This window comes from Ruditapes philippinarum, unplaced genomic scaffold, assembly GCF_026571515.1.
Source record: "Ruditapes philippinarum isolate M1 unplaced genomic scaffold, ASM2657151v2 ctg4041_1_1_1_1, whole genome shotgun sequence".
Taxonomy (NCBI): Eukaryota; Metazoa; Mollusca; class Bivalvia; order Venerida; family Veneridae; genus Ruditapes; species Ruditapes philippinarum.
In genome coordinates this window covers 79,632-99,542 of record NW_026859454.1, presented here as the reverse complement: position 1 = coordinate 99,542, position 19,911 = coordinate 79,632, and the positions used below count along the sequence as shown (strand labels likewise).

Below are 19,911 nucleotides of genomic sequence, written 5' to 3'. Positions count from 1 at the left end.
AAGAATGAGTTACTCTTTGGATACTGTAACAAAATAATTAAAACAAAGAAGAAAAAATGAATTTCTCAGGCTTAATGGACCTTTAAACCGGAAGATAAACACAATAGTTTTGTTTGTAAATTTACGTCTGTCTTTGCAATACATGTAACATAATAAGTGATATTAAAACGTTTTAGTTAAGATTTTAGATAGTAAAGTTAAAAGTATGATTTATTAAAGCAGTCCATTTTAAGACTAAGTCTAGATACTTTGTTGATAGCTGAGGACTGAGGCCATTGTTTATAAAACAATTATTGATCATCATTGCAAGACAACATAGCACTTATAATTAAAAGTCGAACAAGTTTTGGTTTATACAGAATTATAAGTCAGTTTTTGAAGGAAGCTATAAGCTTAGAGACACACTTTTGAATCCATCCATGGATCCAAACGGTGTTGAACTATGAGTGTAACATTTCTTGTTCAAGGAAATATCGAAATAAAATAGAAAAAAAAACAGAATCCCAGAAGAAAGTCCAACACGACAAAATTGAAAATGTTGCAGTCTAGGTTTCATTGAGCCTGTTCATGGAAGGTACTGAAAAGTGCAAGTTACCGTCCACGCCCCCTAGCACCGACTTAAGCAGAATTCAACATTTAAACCCACATATTGTGAGGTTTGGACAAACGCGGCTATAGATAATTTGTCCGACGCGATAAATATTCAACCATGTCGGCTGCATAATTAATTTTATTAAAAAAGATACAGTTATGTGCCAATACAGAAATACGAATGTATCACTTCATTTTTTCCGTATGAGTTGCATTATTTGCATGATATAGGGTCTCAGAAATAATGCAGGATAAAAAGACGTTAATTTATGAAATAACAGTCAGCTAATTATATTTTATGTTTATTCCTTTATTATGTTTAGCTTCAATAAAATATTGACAACCCTTATATTCACGTACATATCCAGATAACTGGGATTTTATGATAACACCAGGGTCTGATCATAATATCAGACTCGATGTCCGGAAACGTTTGTATAACACTTATATACTGGAATTGTACTCAAATCACAGTTATTTATCATTGTGTCAGGTATTTCAGGGCCTATGGATTACGTTATTGTTGGCTTTGATCCAGTATAGGGACATTTGGTTTCTTCCTTATCTCATATGCCAGCTGTGCGTGACTTGTATAGATCAGTGGTTCAATCAAGTAAACTGAAAAGTTGCCATAAGATCATCACACAGTGGGTCGGACTTAAAACACGTGGTGCCATAATGTGCACTGGCTCTAAGTTATATCCAGATCTGAATCCTAAGCGAGGTAAAGCCCCGAAATTAGCCGAAAGCAAATTAATTAAGTGATATATTCTTATAACAGATGCTAAACATTAAGTTTCAGTTAATAATAAACAGTCACTTAAAAATGTATCACCTTAATATTATTTTTAACAATCTGAAACAAAGTCTTATTAAACAATAACGCGTAGCACAGATATTTACTAATCTTGCAAAGTTTCTATATTTATTTACTTGGTTTAGTTTGTAAAAGCTTTTTCAAGTTCGATTCTTTAGGGAGGTATAAGCTTATGGTTACTTACTCGAATCAGTCACTTGAACCAATTACTACTAAGCAATTAGCTTAAGAAAACAGCGGCGCTCCTTTAATAACAATAATGATGATAATAATAAAAATATTAATAATAATGATAATAACAAAAATAATTATTATAATAAAATATTATCAATAATAATAATAATATTAATTATAATAATTATGATAATAGTTACAATAATAATGATTATAATAATAATAATAATAATAATAATAATTATGATAATGATTATAATAATAATAATTATATATAATAATAATTACAATAATAATAATAATAATAATGATGATGATGATGATGATGATGATGATGATGATAATAATAATAATAATAATAATAAAAATAATGATTATGATAATAATGATAATAAAAATGATAATAATAATAATAATGATAATAATAATAAAACTATCTAAACTTGTTTTTAACACAGGAACCTTGACAACACTAATATTTATTCCTTATTACACACATCGATTTGATTTTGAAAGTCAAAAAATCCCTGGTAATCATTATTTTGCATTCAATGTATTGTGCTATTTAAAGTGCTGTATGTACTATGCTATTTTTATCATTTTGTAGTACGTCATACATTGCAGATACCTTTGTTACTTGTTGTGTTGTTTACATGGGTTACTATACCGGTGGATCTTTTCTTTTTTTTCCTCAAAATTTCCAGTTCATTTGTATTTGATACACGGCAGAAATGTGATATACTGTCGAATATCAATTATATCTCAATAAATGTTTTTTACTGTATTTTTCTGATGACGTCAGTGTGGCATTAAACTGATAATTGACAACACCAGCAATTGATTTTTCACAGAGTTAGCATTCAGTTGCATTTTAACACTCAATCTGAATAAAAAAAAAAACAATAAAGCCTAGGTACAAATCAAGTTCCGTTAAGTTTGAATGCTGAATTTACAAGACCTAAACAAACTGTTTTTTGTTGTTTGTTTTGTTTTTTTTTTGGATGGAAGGGGTCTACACATAGTACTATTTCGCCGCGACCAGAAATGTCAAATAGGTGGGGTGATGCCGACGTGGCACTCGATAAGCGTCGTTTACGCTCTGTTGTTTGCTGTACAAAATCTTTGCTGTACAAAATTTTGATACCCTAAAATTAAAGGCTATCTTGTTTGCGATAAAAAAGGTATTACGATTTAAACAATGTTTTGTAAGTGAAGTACGAGGAGAATTTAGATTAACAATAAATAAATCTTATTGTAAAAGTGCAGATATTCTGTATAAGATCATTATTTGTAAATCCGTATACATGTTGTTTTGTTATCAATGTTAAAAAAAGAAAATTTGCTTAGCTTTATCATACTTTTATTTTACAGAAATCTTTTATAAACAAAAGTATTTATGAACAAATATCTTTCAAAGTATTCTTAATATTTGTTATTTTGAAGTTATATCTTGTCTTTAGGCGAATACTGTCCTAAGATGATAATTTGGTCTTAACGGTACATGGGAAAGTCAAAAAACGGGGTTAACTGGATTATTATCCGATATCGTAAAAGTAAACACTTACATATACTATATAGCATTATTCTTACAGAATCGTTTGTGTATTACCGTTATGGCTCTGCCGGTAGGTCGGAGTAATTGTAACTTTTAGTGTTTTGTACTCTTAGGTTCGAACCGCAATTAGTGTCATTTTATAATCACAGTTTTTTCTTCTTACTCTGTTTTTTATCATTATTATTCTTTATTTATTTTTCGTTTTCCTTTTTGTTTTCTTCTATAATATATATTATATATTATATGTTAATTTTTTTTATTTCCATTCGATTTTCTTTTTGTATTTTTTGATCGCAGTGTAATAAAATATTCGATATCATATTCATGTATGTATATAAAAAAACTGTCAAACTTGTTTTCTGAAACAAATTGGCTGTTCTGAGGTAAAAACATGTGTCGTAACAGTAGTCGAACTCCTGCCTGTACGGGTAAAACACAATACTGACACGGTTGCCCTGCCTACTGCGCTAACAAGTCACATGATAATATGTAGTTTTATTTTCATTTTTATAGGTTGTGGCATTGATCTGCCAACCTATTTTTTGCATTGTTATTGGTCTTTGTTATGTAAACAAAGGCTCAAGTTATCATCCTAGGACAGTAGCTTTGTTCATTTTTTTCTAACAATGAATAAGATAAAAGTTTACGTTGTCTTTTGTTTGTTGGTATCTTTTTCATGTTAAGTTTACAATGTTTCATTTTAAGCTTCTCTCCAAAGCGTTTATTCAGTAGATAGAATCAGTTTGTTGCTATTGTGGCTGTCTATTGTGAATAAAAAAGACGAATGTATCCTAGTATTTTTAAAAAATTAAGTTTTGAACGTGAAGTTAAAGGTGGATCATCTTATTTTTGCAGCATACTTTTTAAATATAATCACCAAAAAGTGTACCATATTTGAAATTCAGAACTGAATGTATTATTCAACATGTTTGATAATTCTAGTTAAGCTTGACGTATTTTGAAAGGATGTTTTAGTTTGTTTATTGCGTTTTGAATTATTATATAATGATCAAATATACAATGAAAGTAAAGTAAAAATAAAGGTTTTTCTATATCTTCACTTTCATTATGTCAAAATAAACCATTTCTTTCCTTTTAGCCGGAAATATGTTACAACAAGTTTAATACAAATGCACGTAGTGTAAGTGTGATAATTCACCTTTTTAAACTTTCATTTGTCACGAGTGCCCTATGTTACATTTTAAATTTTTGATATCATCATATTTAATTAATTCTAAAATGTCACTTGTCACCAAATTGCAGATCGCCATGGTAAGCAAATACTTCTCGTATCGTATATATTGCTTTTAAAATATTAAAAAAAATGGGCTACTTTAGTTTTTGAATCATAGTAGAAGTGATGAAACATTCTTTACAAATTCGTTATTCAAAATGAGGATAATTAGGGGGAAAAACCTTTTGGGATAGTTCTACTTGCCTTACACGTTTGCCTTAATGAAACAAATAGCCCAAGTTCCGTGATGATTATTTTCAAAGTTATAGCAAATTGATGCCTCCCAAAAGTCAAATATGACAAAAAGAAAAAAAAGAAAAAAAAAACTTCAAAGGACAACAACTCTAAAATATTTATTTCAGAATAATTTCCATTGCCCTGCAACTTACCATTGTCACGATAAGCAAATAGTAATCCTATCCTATTGGTGTCTTCTTAAAATGTATAAATCATGGGCTACATTAACGGTTGTGCACGGTGACGACGACAAATACGCAGCCAGCGACCATAAAACTTCGACTTTAAAAAATACTATGACCGTGAAGGGTTATATATTTTTTGAAGTGAAACGAATTGGATGGATATCTCACCCGGCAGGTGTCAAGTGTAGAATATTAGCTGCCAGATATTTCCCTAGGTAGTGTGGTGTCTTGACATTATCTGATCATTTTCCATTTCACAAAGTTTACTGCTAAGGCTGGAACACACCTGAACCAATGATTGAGATTTTACGGGATCAAAAATGATTTTCTTAGTTTGGAGGAATCTTTCACATTTTACTTTAATTAGTTCTGTTACAGTATGCGCTTTTTAAGCTCATAGTAGTTTATCATTAACTTGATCAATTATAAACTCACTGTATAGCTCATCTATTTTTTGCACATTGGATGCACTATAATATAGATACAATGGCCGTCGAATATCATGGCGCAAAGATACATAGTGTCCAACATAAGTATGTAAAATGGGATAAAGCATTGCAAATAAGCCGATTGCGGGTAACCACCTTTAAATGTGTATGGTATAAAAAGCAACTTTAAACACAATGTTTTCAAGCCTTAGATAGAATATCAAGACATCATGACGAAGGCAAAATTGTTTTCATTTGTCATATTAATAACGTCTGCAATTTCTGTCTCGTTTTCGGAATATGCATCGACTTGCAAAAAATTTGATTGTGAATATAAATTGTTATCAAAAGTGATACAGCTGGAAGAAAGAACTGCTCAACAGGAGAACAAAATAGCTCTACTTACAGCCAAGCTTGAAGGTAAAATGTTCTTTTTCCTCTTCCTGAATGATTTAAATGAAACATATATTAACAAAATTGTTGTTTTTCTTACTTGATTATACTATTAATCTAAACCTTTTTGTTAATGTTTTTCTCTCAATATTTTGGCTATATAAATGTTGCTTTTGATATATTCATAGGATCTATTTAAGAGGAAACCAATAAGATATTTGCATACGCACAAAATAATTAAATTCAATTTTATTTATTACAATATAAATCGTTGACTTACAGGTTTTAAAGATGTAAAATATATCATAAGCTAAGTTTATCAAGTTTTAAAAAACACAGATCACTTTGTAAGAAGAACTACAAAAAAATACATTAATTTACCTTCTAAGTAATTTTATGTATTAGTAAAAATAACAAGACAGTTCGTTACCAGAATGAACATCGGTTACATACAAATTTAAAATAAATGTTCTGATAATTCTCTTTTTTATTTCAGATGCTGAAAAGTCACCAAAACATGACAAGAAAATTGCTATATTAGCCGCAAAACTAGCAGGTTTGGTTGTTTGAATAGAGAAAATAATAAAAGCTATACAATGTTTTGTTATGACAATATAAATAAAAACAACACACAAACTTCGTTTTGTAACTTATGTGTAAAATGAAAACTACTAATATTGATTTTAAACAATAAAAAAATCTAACATGATAAAAACGTACTTAGATCGATTGTTAGAAAATTAAAACGATTCAAGATTCAAGTAATAATTAATATCTTATATTGGGATAAAGACTGATGCTGTGTTTATCACTATATTTCTACTGCCTAACTAACGCAGTCAGGCAATTTTTGCAAATTTTTGGATAGTAAGTGCCGTTTGCAATGTGCAAATTATTTCTTTGTCTTTTTCACAATATTTTACTTTTAAACCATTAGGAATATTTTCATAAAATTTATGATGAATATGGACGCGTACCTCTAAAAATACTGTCAACATTTTTATAGTGTTGTTTTTAAGAGCCAATCCTTAATGTTATAAAAATAATTTATAATTATTTTATTATAAATTTCAGATGCCGAACAAAAACTAGAAAATCTGAATAACACACTAATAAAAACCCAGAAATTCTCTGATGGTGCCACATATATACGATGGGGTCGTACCACGTGTCCTGGTAAAGCCGTCCTAGTGTACGACGGCTACGTTGCTGGATCGCATTATCAGCATAGCGGCACTGCATCAAATCCATTATGTTTGCCAAAAGATCCAGACTACGACAAGCATACTGAAGGTTTTCAATATGCAGCAAGGATATATGGAGCTGAATATGAAGCACACTCCTATCCGGATTGGAAGTATTTGTATAACCACGACATTCCATGTGCAGTTTGTCGAATACCACGTAACAACGTTCTGATGGTGCCGGGGAAAAATCATTGTCATGACAACTACATACTAGAAAATAAAGGCTATCTTATGGCTGAGAACTGGAAACATCTCTCATCCTCTGAATTTGTGTGTGTTGATGAAAGTCCTGAAACGTTAGAGGGAACTCATCAGAATCTGGAAGGAAAACTGTTTTATTTTGTTGAAGGGGAATGTGGTTCACTACGATGCGATCCATACAAAAACGGATGGGAGCTGACATGTGCTGTGTGCTCATACTCAAAAAACGCAGGATCGACAAGTCTACAGCCTTTCACATAGTTTAAAAGGTCTGACTGTTTTACAAAACACATCCAAGATAGAGACGGCGAAACAAATTATATTTTCAAAACATTTTTTGGTATTATCCCTTATGAAATTTTCATAACAACAATATTTAAGGAACATTAACACTGTAACGTAACGATGATATATGTATTAGTATAATTTTATCACCAAACATATGTCATGTTTAAATAAATCAATTTTTTATTAACGACCGACTTATCTTAACGATATTTTGCTACTTTCATCAATGACTTCATAATGCATTGTTTATAAACGAGTCGATTTCGGTTTAGTCACAGTACTTACATAGATATAACAGACAATTTTTTTCCAGTGTTACTTTCTCTTCAAGATTCAATATCAAATCGAGTTTAACGTTCGTCAAGTGATGTAAATTATTCTATAGTTTGTAAAATATGAAACAGTATATTTGCCAAACCCAATACAAATGAATTGTCCGTATGAACAGCCATTCATTTGATTAAACACATGTACTGATGTTTCAGAACATTTTAATTCCTATATTCTTATGACTTTAGTATAAACGACGTTTTAGTCATGTCAATAGAAGAAAAATCATAAGCAATGAATTAAAGGAAATATATTTTGGCCACAATATCCCTAATTGAATAAGTTCAAAAGTATTATATTAAAAGCTTTCCCTGTTGTTTGTGTGTTTTTTAGTTTGTTTTTTGTTTGTTTTGCTTTGTTGTGTTTTAACTTCCTTTGGTCGATTATATATTTAACAGCATCTTATTTGATTTTTTTCAAGTAATAATGTATCAGTTAACAATCCGTAATAAAACACTTAATCGAGATCGCCATTTGAAGGCGTTAACGTCGCGCCAGTATAATATTATATGTTTCCGTTTGACGTTTTTAAAGTAATTTCCATTTTCTATTGTATGTTCTTGGTATTGAAGAAGACTTTATAGTCTAAACATGTATACAATGGTGTTATAAATCAATTTTTTCTCCAGTAACTGTTATTGTCTTAATCATTCTTTATTTCTAAACATTGAAAAAATGGCAATCAAATATACAATAAAAGGACCATTCGCTTAAAAATGTAATACATTTTTCATTCAATGGAAATGACAATTTTCGATTCAATAGAGCCTATATTGCAGTTTCTTTCTCGATAACCACACGTAAACTGATGTTATGTCAATTTAAAACATTTCAAATAGAACATTGTGGGTATTTGTAAGTTTTGCACGTAGTCTTACTCTCTAAAATGGATACATACATGTTTTTTATTATTATTCTAATTTATCATAAGAAATACGTATTTTCGGAGAATTCTTTCTACTTTTAAAAATTCTGACTACGTCAATTATTTTTATTTTCGCAAATTTTTGTGACGTAATTATTGAGCACATATTATCAACACTTTAAGAAAACACATAATCAGCAATAATAGAACACATAATCTGCAATGATAGAACACACATAATTAGCAATTATATTAACACATATTCAGTTATTTTTAAGAACATACATAATCATCAGTTTTACTTAAAGTATAGATCTTAAGCTACACTCATCTGAAAATAACTATTGTTTAACATCATGTGAGGATAATGTCACAGAAAATAAAACAACGCTTGTAGCGTACTAACATCATTACATCACACATGAACCAAAGGTACAAGAAACCTTTCAATGATCATCTTTGATTCTTTGTATATTTTGCATTTAATAAAAAAGGACATTTAATTTCTGAATAAAATAATACGCCGAAACCTGCATGTGCTATTATTTCTAATAAAGTATTCTTATAACAAATTTTGAGTTCATTATTTTAAATGATGTACAAATCAAGGATAATCCTCCTCCTTAAAATGTATTTTAATCATATAACAACATATCTTTAGTTTGTTATATCAAGAGATCAACATCAATGTCATTGTCATTTTTGAATACTAGTTTTACTTAAAACATTCGTCGTATCATGATGAGACAGTTTAGAGCAGATCAAACGGAAAATTTTACGTCGACTTTGAATGTTTGAACTGTTTGCTAAACTAGCAAATCGTTTCTGTTCTGTTTATATAAAATTCAATAGACATGAATAGATGTTTATTTTTATTTTCGCATTTTTTTTATAATTTATTAAACATAATTAGATTGTTTGGTTTGGTAAGAAATGCTTCTGACTAAACTTACACTTCGCTTACAATATTAAGAACAACAACAGGCCCGATGGAATAAAAAAAAGTAGGGAAATAACTTAAATCTCCGACATACATAATTGATTTTATTTTATGCTTTTCAGTGGATTACTGATTTATCCGTGAAAATTATATTTGGTAATTTCACAGTGAAAATTATCAAAATATAATTTCACTTTTTTCAATGACGAAACTACTTTTTTAATATTTTCCCCATGTGGTACCTCAATTTTATTTTTGCTGACAATTCAGACAATGTCAGGCTATTTAAAGAAAAAGGAAAGCTGAAATTGATAAATACTTTAAACGTAAAAAATAATAAAAATCATTCAAATTCCAATCACCAAATTTCGTCTCTAAATTTTTTGTTTCATTTTTACAGTCTGAAAAATACATTCCTTCCACATGCAAACTGCTCTTGATGACATTTGGGCATATTAAAGTATCCTACGAGTAATAACTGCCGTATGCTTTATGAAAAATTGAAAAGCTATGACAGCTACAGCTCGTAGAACAAGTAAACCAACCCAGCGTTCCGAGCAAGTTCCAAGTCTTCCATTTTCATAGCTGCTTTTTTCATGTTTTCACATCTGTCAACACTTAATTTTTGTCTGTTTCAATCCTCAAATATGTTTTCTTTCTTTTAAAAGGGTGTATGACTAACAATTCCAAATGATATCCCTCTGAATCAAGCACAAATTATTTTCCTCCCGTGAAATACACAACTTTAAAAAATGGCTGCCGCTTACATTTAACAAAGCCAGGTCTAATATAAATTCGCAGTAGGTAACAGAAATATGGATGGATGGTTGGACTTTTCTTCTTCACGAATTGTTTGTTTTTATTATTAAAACAAGCGATCATTCATATTTTTTAAACAAAATAAATAATATCACTGTCATTTAATGTTGATTGTCGGACTTATTTTTTCAGCTCAAGACTTCTTGTTTTTAATGAGAAATTCGCACGAAATTGGGCTCTCAATGGGGAAACAGATTTTAATATTTATGTTAATATTATGGAAATTTCGTTTAAACTTGTTTTTTAGCATAAAATAAAAAGAAAATTTGTTTGTTTGTTGTGTAAGATGTAATTTTATTTCATCTCGTGAACTTTAAAAACAGTATTCTCACTCGTGGCTACGCCACTCGTGAGAATACTGTTTTTAAAGCCCACTCGATGAAATAAAATTTCATCTTACACACAAACAAACAAATATCCTCTATATATTTTATGATGATAAAAATGAAGATAAATAATAAAGTGATCGTAATTATCATACTAGACAAGCAGTTATTGAAAAATGTTACATATGGGATCATATCAAATCGTTAATCGGTAACTCTAAATGTATGTAATTTAAAGTCACAATGTTTTGTGCTGGCATGATTTTAAAGAAATAATTCAATTTAAAATTAAAACAATTAGTAGACACAACAAAATTAACATCCTCATTGAATACTAATTAGTGATTACTGTTTTTGCCTATGACACATTAACTGAATCGTTTGATGCAAAGATCAAGTACAGTGAGATGTTTATTTAACACTATTTAATAAATCATTAACTGCTTCTGGTTTGTATCTAACTGTTTTAATGAAGGAGTTAGACACATTTTGTAGTAGCAATTTTCAATGTGTATCTTGCAAGCATAATTTTACAGAAATATTTTGACACGATTACAAGTTTGCCGAAGGGATGTATTCACAAAATTAAATTAGAAAAAAATGGTATTATCCTAGTTGTATGCCGCTGTTAAAAGTATTTAAAACAAGTAATATCCTTGATATAATCGGCATATCCCTCCTTTATGAATCTTCCAATACCAGACATCACCGCCAAAAATAACGAAACTACATTGCTTTCAATTTAAATTGAATGGATATGATGTTGCCTTGCAGTTGAGCAGTTATGATTCTGTACTTAAAACGCAAACGTTTAGTGGTGCATTAATAATACTTTTATTTATCATTAAAAGACATTCGGATTTTCAAAATATTGTCAAAACAAGTTCATAAATTTAAATTAGTTTCATCACTTAATTTTCTCACATAAGGCTTGTGAAATAATGATTTCCAAGGAAGATGCACAACCTTACGGCCTACGGAGAATATGAACAGACAACGCAAGTAAGATCTTCTCCACTTTTGTAGGGCGGACATTTTGATGAACCGCATACAGCTGGAACAAAATGGAAAAGCTTTCCATCTTCATTACCATCAACCATCTTGTTTATTCCGGTTCACCATCGACACATACATATTCTGATGCAGCTTCATGTTGAGGATGTCCAGCCATAAGGTATCCTTCGTATTCAACTTTATATTCATCAAAACATGTATTTTTTCCCGGAATCATAATTATGTTTGTTCTTGGAACGCGACAAACTGCACATGGAACCTCGGCGTTTTTCAAACTGTCAAAAATGGTGTCATGACTCTCGTACTCTGCGCCATAAATAAAACCAAGGTGTGTTGGTGTCTGCGTATGATTTTTCCAGTCGGGGCTCTTAGGAAGACACAGATAATTTGAAGCTGCACCGGTTTCGTGATACATTCCACCAGCTGCATAACCCTGGTAAACTAAAGAAGCTCCGTCTGGACAGCTTTTATGCCCCCAACGCGTGTATGTTTTTGCCACAACATTTTGTTTGGGCTTTTTTCTTCCTTTTCGTGTACTCTGTTTTTCGCGCCTGGAAGATAAATGATACATTTATTTGATCATGTTAAGTAATTATTAATCTCATGCTATAAAATGCTTCATGTTCTGCAAAGTAAATACAATTTAAAGGCCTATTATGCCTCAGAAATGCCATCATTCTTGTTTCTCAAAATCTTTTATTTTTTCTATTCATCATTTTCTCTTTCATAAAAAATACTCATTTAAAGTATCACTGAACTATCTTTGCTCCTTTTGCTTTGTTGATAATTGGTAAAATCATCGTGAATAAGTATTTTGTATGGAAGCAAAAATACAACTTGGTTTACATTTTGCTATTTTTACGACACATAACTGCCCATACAGCTGTACTTTCTTCAGCTGTTAAACTTCTGAAATGCTCTAAATATTTTATCAAAACAATATACTTGTTTGGCATGTATACAAAATTTAACAAATATGGATTTCGTAGCCATAATCATATAGCATTTATATTTAGTGTATTAACTTAAATTGAAAAGTGATAAACTATTATGAATTATTATTTATAAGGTAAGGTTATTAAAGAATGTATAATGTCGTTCATATAAAACCAGTTCAAATTATCTAGTATGAGAGGTACATTATGGACAATTTTACACTGTTTCGATAACAGATGCAGTGCTTTGATTGATAAATATTTATTAAAAAATATTAAAAATATATTTAAAAGAGCATCTTGATGTTTAAGATATATACAATAAAGCGCTTGGTCTGCATTTTCTGAATAAATCACGTATATTTCTGTGCAGTTTTTAACATATGACATAAACAAATCCGACATGTGATTACGTAAAACACAAAGACGATTTTTAATTGTAACCTTATAATAGTAGTAGTAGTAGTAGTAATAATAATAATAATAATAATTATAATAATAATAATAATAATGATGATGATGATGATGATGATGATGATGATGATGATGATGATGATGATGGTGGTGGTGGTGGTGATTATGATGATGATAATGATGATGATGATGATGATGATGATGATGATGATGATGGTAATGATAACAATTATAATTTAGATAGATATAATTTATTGACGTATACATATTTGTACATAGCTATAATACAAAAAACGTAATACATAAATCATAAGTCATGGTATAATCATATTGAAAACAAGCATTGTTAAACAAAAGTATAATATATGGAAAATGTTCTTAAATCCATATTTAAACAATACAACGTTGGCACTGCTCTAATTAATACGTTGCAAAAATGACTTTCATATATTTAATATTTAGTAAATCAACGATTCAATATACATGATAAATACCATACTGCCACTTTAAATGAGCAAAATTATCATGCACATACTGGTAAAAATAGTTTTTTAAATGGTAAAATTAATTAGGTCATATCGACGCTTAGTAGCAAAGATAATGTGTTTAGCAATACCAATTAATTCGGATTTGTTTTTTGACTTCAAAAGCTGCAAAAATTTAAACATACTCGGCCTTCTGTAAAAATATGGCTTAATGAACTCCCTACGTAATGCAGTATAACAATTATAAATGATATTAAAATGAAATTCATCCTCAATTTCATAGTACTATTTCGACGCGACCAGAAATGTTAAATGGGTGGGAGGATGCTTACGTGGCACGTGCTGTACAAAATCTATTCTCAAAGGGGCAATTTTACGTTGGTATGACATGTTTAATTCCAAAAGATCAATAGGATCACCAAAATTTACAATATTTTCAGCGTTATTGACACTTTATTTAGGTTCTTTACAGAGTTGATTGAAACAACGTCCGTCATTATTGATAGCCATAATTCATAATCAATTATCGCGATGATAACTTCCTAAGTTTTAAAAGTAGAATTTGCACGAATGTGAAACGACGAAGTCGAAAATAAATCTCACGTTTGAGGAGGCATATAATTTTATCCTACTTAAATTGTGAATCAAAGTGGGATATAGTGATTTGTCGACTTTTGTTGATTTCTTTGAAAACACAAGAAAAGGGGACACTCACTATTTTCTTAGCAAAGTATTTGCAAAATACAAAAAAAATATAATATGAAAACGTTAGTGACGCTTAATATTTCGTGTTTTGTGTTTCTCGTAATGAAATTTTGATACCCTACAATTAAAGGCTCTCTTGTTTGCGATAAAAAAACGGATAACGATTTAAACGATGTTAGGTCAGTGCGAGGAGATTTTAGATTCAAAATAAATAAATCTTATTGTAAAAGTGGAGATAGTCAGTATACGATCATTATTTGTGAAGCCGTATATTTCGATCTGAATTTTGCTTAGCATTTTGATACTTTTGTTTTACAGTTATCTTTTACAAACACAAGTATTTATTAACAAATATCTTTCAAAGTATTCTCTTTTGTTAGTTGGTATCTATGTTAAGTTTACAATGTGTCTTTTAAGCTTCTCTCCAAGGCTTTTTATTCAGTAGATAGAATCAGTATGTTGCTATTGTGGTTGTCTGTCGTAAATAAAAAAGACAAATGTATCCTAGTATAGTTTGAAAAAGGAAGTTTTAAACGTCAAGTTAAAGGTGGATCATCTTATTTTTGCAGCATAATTTTGACATTAAATCACCAAAAAATGTACCATATTTGAAATTCAGAACTGAATGTATTATTCAACATGTTTGATAATTCTAGTTAAGCTTGAGGTAATTTGAAAGGATTATTTAGTTTGTTTATTGCGTTTTGAATTATTATATAATGATCAAATATACAATGAAAGTAAAGTAAAAATAAAGTTTTCTATCTTAACTTTCTTATGTCAGAATAAATCATTTGTTTCCATTTAGCCGGAAATATGTTACAACAAGCTTAATACAAAGACACGTAGTGTAAGTGTGATTATTCACCTTTTTCAACTTCTTTTGTCACGATAAACGAGTGCCCTATGTTACATTTTTAATTTTTGATATCATCATATTTAATTAATTCTAAAATGTATCATAATTTAAACATTTTTCACCAAATCGCACATTGCCATGGTTAGCAAATACTTCACGCATCGTATTTATTGCTTTTAAAATATTAAAATAGTAGGCTACCTTAGTTTTAAAATCATAGCATAAGTGATGAAACGTTCTTTACAGATTCGTTATTCAAAATGAGGATTAATAAGGAAAAAACCTTTTGGAATAATTCCACTTGCCTTACACCTTTGCCTTAATGAAACAAATAGCCCAAGTTCCGTGATGATTATTTTCAAAGTAATAGTGATGCCTCTTAAAAGTCAAATATGACACAAACAAAAAATAAATAAATTTCAAAGGACCACAACTCTAAAATATATATTTCAGAATAATTTCCATTGCCCTGCAACTTACCATTGTCACGATAAGCAAATAGTATTCCTACAAATAGTACTCCAGTTTTCTATTGGCGTCTTCTTAAAATGCATAAATCATGGGCTACATTAACGGTTGTGCACGGTGACGACGACAACTACGCAGCCAGCGACCATAATACTTCGACTTTTAAAATAAACAGGCAAACTTAATATGACCAAATACTATGACCGTAAAGAGTAATATATTTTTGAAATGAAACCTTTTGCCAAATGTCATTTGTGTTTATTGGAAAAATTGGATAGATATCTCACCCGGCAGGTGTTAAAGTGTTAAATATTAGCTGCCAGATATTTCCCTATGTATTGTGGTGTCTTGACATTATCCGATCATTTTCTATTTCATAAAGTTAACTGCTAAGGCTGGAACACATCTGAACCAATGATTGAGATTTTACGGGATCAACAATGATTTTGTTAGTTTGGAGGACTCTGCTCTTTCACATTTTACTTTAACTGGTTCCTTTTAAGTATGCGCTTAAAGTCATAGTAGTTTATCACTAAATTGATTAATTATTAACTCACTGTATAGCACATCTATTGCTACACATTCGATGCACTATAATATAGATACAATGGTCGTCGAATATCATGGCGTAAAGATACATCGGGTCAAACATAAGTATGTAAAATGGGATAAAGCATTTCAAATAAGCCGATTGTGGGTAACCACCTTTAAATGTGTATGATTTAAAAAGTCACTTTAAACACCACGTTATTTAAGCCTTAGATAGAATATCAAGACATCATGACGAAGGCAAAAATGTTTTCATTTGTCATTTTATTAACGTCTGCAATTTCTGTCTCGTTTTCGGAATATGCATCGACTTGCAAAAATTTTGATTGTGAATATAAATTGATATCAAAAGTGATACAACTGGAAGAAAGAACTGCTCAACAGGAGAACAAAATAGCTCTACTTACAGCCATGCTTGAAGGTAAAATGTTCCTTGTCCTCTACCTTAATGATTTAAATGAAACATATATAAACAAAATAGTTGTTTTTCTTACTCTTACTAGATTATACTATTTATTTAAACCTTTTTAAAACTTTTCTTTCACTATTTAGGCTATATTAATGTTGCTCCTGATTTATTCATATGATCTTTTTTAAAAGAAAACCAATAAGATATTTGCATACGCACAAAAGCAATAAAATTCAAATTTATTTATTGCAATATAAATCGTTGACTTACATATTTTAAAGATGTAAAATATATCAGTAGATAAGTTTATCAAGGTTTTAAAAACTCAGATCACTTTGTAAGAAGAAATGCAAACATGACATTAATTTACCTTCTTATTTTACGTATTAGTAAAAATGAGAAGACAGTGCATGAGCAGAATGTTTGAGAAACACTTACATACAAATGTAAAAATGAAAAGTTAATTTTAAAATATATCTTGGAAATAAAGGAAAATATAGAAACTAGTACTGAGACGGTCATGTGAAATAGTGTTCTGATAGTTCTCTTTTTTATTTCAGATGCTGAAAAATCACCAAAACATGACAAGAAAATTGCTCTATTAGCCGCAAAACTAGCAGGTTTGATAGTTTCAATAGAAAAAAAAAATAATAGCGATCTAATGTTTTGTTATGACAATATAAATAAAAAAAACAACACACAAACTTCGTTTTGTAACTTATGTGTAAAATGAAAAATGTAATATTGATTTTAAACACTATTAAAACATCTAACATGATAAACACGTACTTACATAGATTGTGAGAAAGGTAAAACGATTCAATATTCAAGTAATGATGTATATCTTATATTATGGTAATGACTAATTTTGCTTTATTTATCACTATATTTCTACTGCCTAACTAACGCAGTAAGGCCAATTTTTGCATATTTTTACGTGGATAGTAAGTGCCGATTGCAATGAGTAATTTTATTTCTTTAACTTTTTCACAATATCTTAATTTTAAATTTTCATAAAATTTATAATGAAAATGGAGGCGTACCGCTAAAAATACTGTTAACATTTTTATGTTGTTCCTTTTAAGAACCAATCCTTTATGTTATTAAAATAATCTATAATTATTTTATAAATTTAAGATGCTGAACAAAACCTGGAAAATCTGAATAACACACTAATAAAAACTCAGAAATTCTCTGATGGTGCCACATATATACGCTGGGGTCGTACCACGTGTCCTGGTAAAGCCGTCCTAGTGTACGACGGCTATGTTGCGGGATCACATTACAAGCATAGTGGCACTGCATCCAATCCATTATGTCTGCCAAAAGATCCAGATTTTGAAGAGCGTACCGATGGTTTTCAAAGTGCAACTAGGATATATGGAGCAGAATATCGAACAAGTTCCTATCCAAAGTGGCAGTTTCTTCATGATCATGACATTCCATGTGCAGTTTGTCAAATACCACGTAATAACGTTCTGATGGTACCAGGGAAGAATCGTTGTCATGACAATTATATCTTAGAATATAAAGGTTATCTTATGGCTGAGCACTACAGTCATGCTTCATCGTCTGAATTTGTGTGTGTTGATGGAAATCCCGAAACGTTAGAGGGAAGTCATCAGAATTTGAATGGGAAACTTTTTTATTTTGTTGAGGGGAATTGTGGATCACTTAGATGTGATCCATACAAAAGTGGTTGGGAGCTGACATGTGCTGTGTGTTCTTATTCATACAATGGAAGAGCCACGAGTTTACAGCCATACACATAGTTTATACACACACTTATAAATGGACAATATACACACATTGGGCGATAGAAAAAAAGAGAAGTAGAACTTAAATAAAAAATATCGTTATATCCCCTTGTGAAATTCTTATTAAACTTAAAAAGCATTATCACTGTTGTGTTTTACTTAAATATTTTCTTCAGTAATTATCTCATTAATCATATTTCATGTTTCAGTAAATAAGTTAGATTATAAATATTCCATTAAAATATAACCTTATAAAGTTGATGTAAAATTAGCAAGTGGATTGGCTGTTTTGCGCCTGAATAAGATATAAATCAATAAACATTAAACTGAAATAAATTAATGGTAAAACCATTTCGTGTTGTATTCCTTGTTTGTTAAATTTAGGATACTGTAGATAGAGAAGTATCAATAATTTCTACAAACATTATTCAAAACATTTGTTTAAAAAAATGTTTGTGACAAGAACATTATTTTCCATACTAATATTTGTAAATTTAAGGAAATCATTACACATAATTAATAATACACAGGCAACAAATTGTGTGAAATATGTAAATACTCTTTTACACGTATTTTACGAGCACAAATGACAAGTATCCCTCTATAAAAGGAAAAATAATTGGAAATGAAATAAATGCTACACCTTCAATGTGTAAAACTAATGATAATCATAACTTTCTCTGACTTGAGAGTTAATGTAAGATAGGAATGAAGTATAAGCATGATATTAATCAATGTTCTTGCCGTTCAATTAATTAACTTTTGCACAATTGTTTCTTTAATCGACATCAACTGTGGTAACTTTTGACGGATAATTTTTGGGAACTACAAATATATAGCAAAATGTTAGTTTGACAATGAAAGTATAAAATGGAATGTTAGCTTTATAACAGAGACGAGGTAACAAGATTCACAGTTTCCTGATCTTTCAATTACTAAATTTGTAAATGAAAGACTACTGTTTTCCTTTTTATTCCTAAGCAAAGAAAAAAAGCACGAATTATTCTGCTGCTCACAACGGCGTTTATTTATTTTCTTGCGTCATATAAGTTTTGATATAGAGGATACTTGTTTAGTTCAGTGTAAGATCGGAATATATTTCACCGAGTGAGCACCTTCAGGTATATTTCATAAAGGGCGCAGACATGAGTGAAATATGAACTTTAAGTGTTCACGAGATGAAATATACATGTATTTCGATCTTACATTAAACTAAACAATTTTTCTTTTTATTTTTTGCAAAGAAACGTTTAAAAAGACACTTTAACCTAGTACTAAAAAAGGGCGACAAATAATTTTACAACGTGACGTCATTCACGACATCACGTCATTAAGTTCGTTTCCAATACTATGAACGCTTGTATTTCCTTGAAACAACGTACCGGACTCAAATATTCAAAACAGTTAAATTATCAAAACAGAGAAATTATCAGTTATTATTTCACTGATATATTTCTATTAACCACAGAAAAGCATGCAATAAAGTTGTATATATCAGTTTATCGCTGTATATCATTTACAATTAACAATTAGAATAAAACTTACAATTTAATGACACTAACACAATCATTGCTAATACCGTATAAAAGGTAAAACAACTTATTTCCAGAACTTTATTTTTTGCTATTTCTGCTGAAAGGATGAGACCGCAGATTTAATACCATGGTAATTTTAAGTCGTTGTATC

At 29.9% G+C, this 19,911-nt stretch overlaps 3 protein-coding genes across 6 annotated transcripts in view; 1 reads left to right on the top strand and 2 right to left on the bottom strand.

Annotated features, from left to right (window-relative positions):
- The window catches only part of LOC132756555 (short-chain collagen C4-like), a 65,076-nt gene that overhangs the window by 14,634 nt on the left and 30,531 nt on the right, over window positions 1-19,911 (bottom strand). The gene's annotated exons all lie outside the window — the stretch shown is intronic.
- LOC132756560 (uncharacterized) lies at window positions 5,408-18,514 on the top strand. Of its 4 annotated transcripts, none has more exons than XM_060747659.1 (3): window positions 5,408-5,641; window positions 6,111-6,170; window positions 6,689-7,996. In XM_060747659.1, exons 1-3 carry the CDS (start codon window positions 5,452-5,454, stop codon window positions 7,321-7,323), a joined length of 885 nt encoding a protein of 294 aa, XP_060603642.1. In that variant the 5' UTR covers window positions 5,408-5,451; the 3' UTR covers window positions 7,324-7,996. The 4 variants fall into 4 exon arrangements, with proteins under 4 accessions (XP_060603642.1, XP_060603643.1, XP_060603641.1 ...); XM_060747658.1 differs by lacking the exons at window positions 6,111-6,170; window positions 6,689-7,996 and adding exons at window positions 17,029-17,088; window positions 17,606-18,514 and having other exon boundaries at window positions 5,417-5,641; XM_060747657.1 differs by lacking the exons at window positions 5,408-5,641; window positions 6,111-6,170; window positions 6,689-7,996 and adding exons at window positions 16,219-16,480; window positions 17,029-17,088; window positions 17,606-18,514.
- Window positions 11,605-12,215, bottom strand: LOC132756556 (short-chain collagen C4-like). The gene is made up of 2 exons (XM_060747652.1): window positions 11,750-12,215; window positions 11,605-11,684 (listed from the first exon to the last, which is right to left on the bottom strand). The coding sequence occupies exons 1-2, from the start codon at window positions 12,213-12,215 to the stop codon at window positions 11,605-11,607; spliced, it is 546 nt and encodes a 181-aa protein (XP_060603635.1).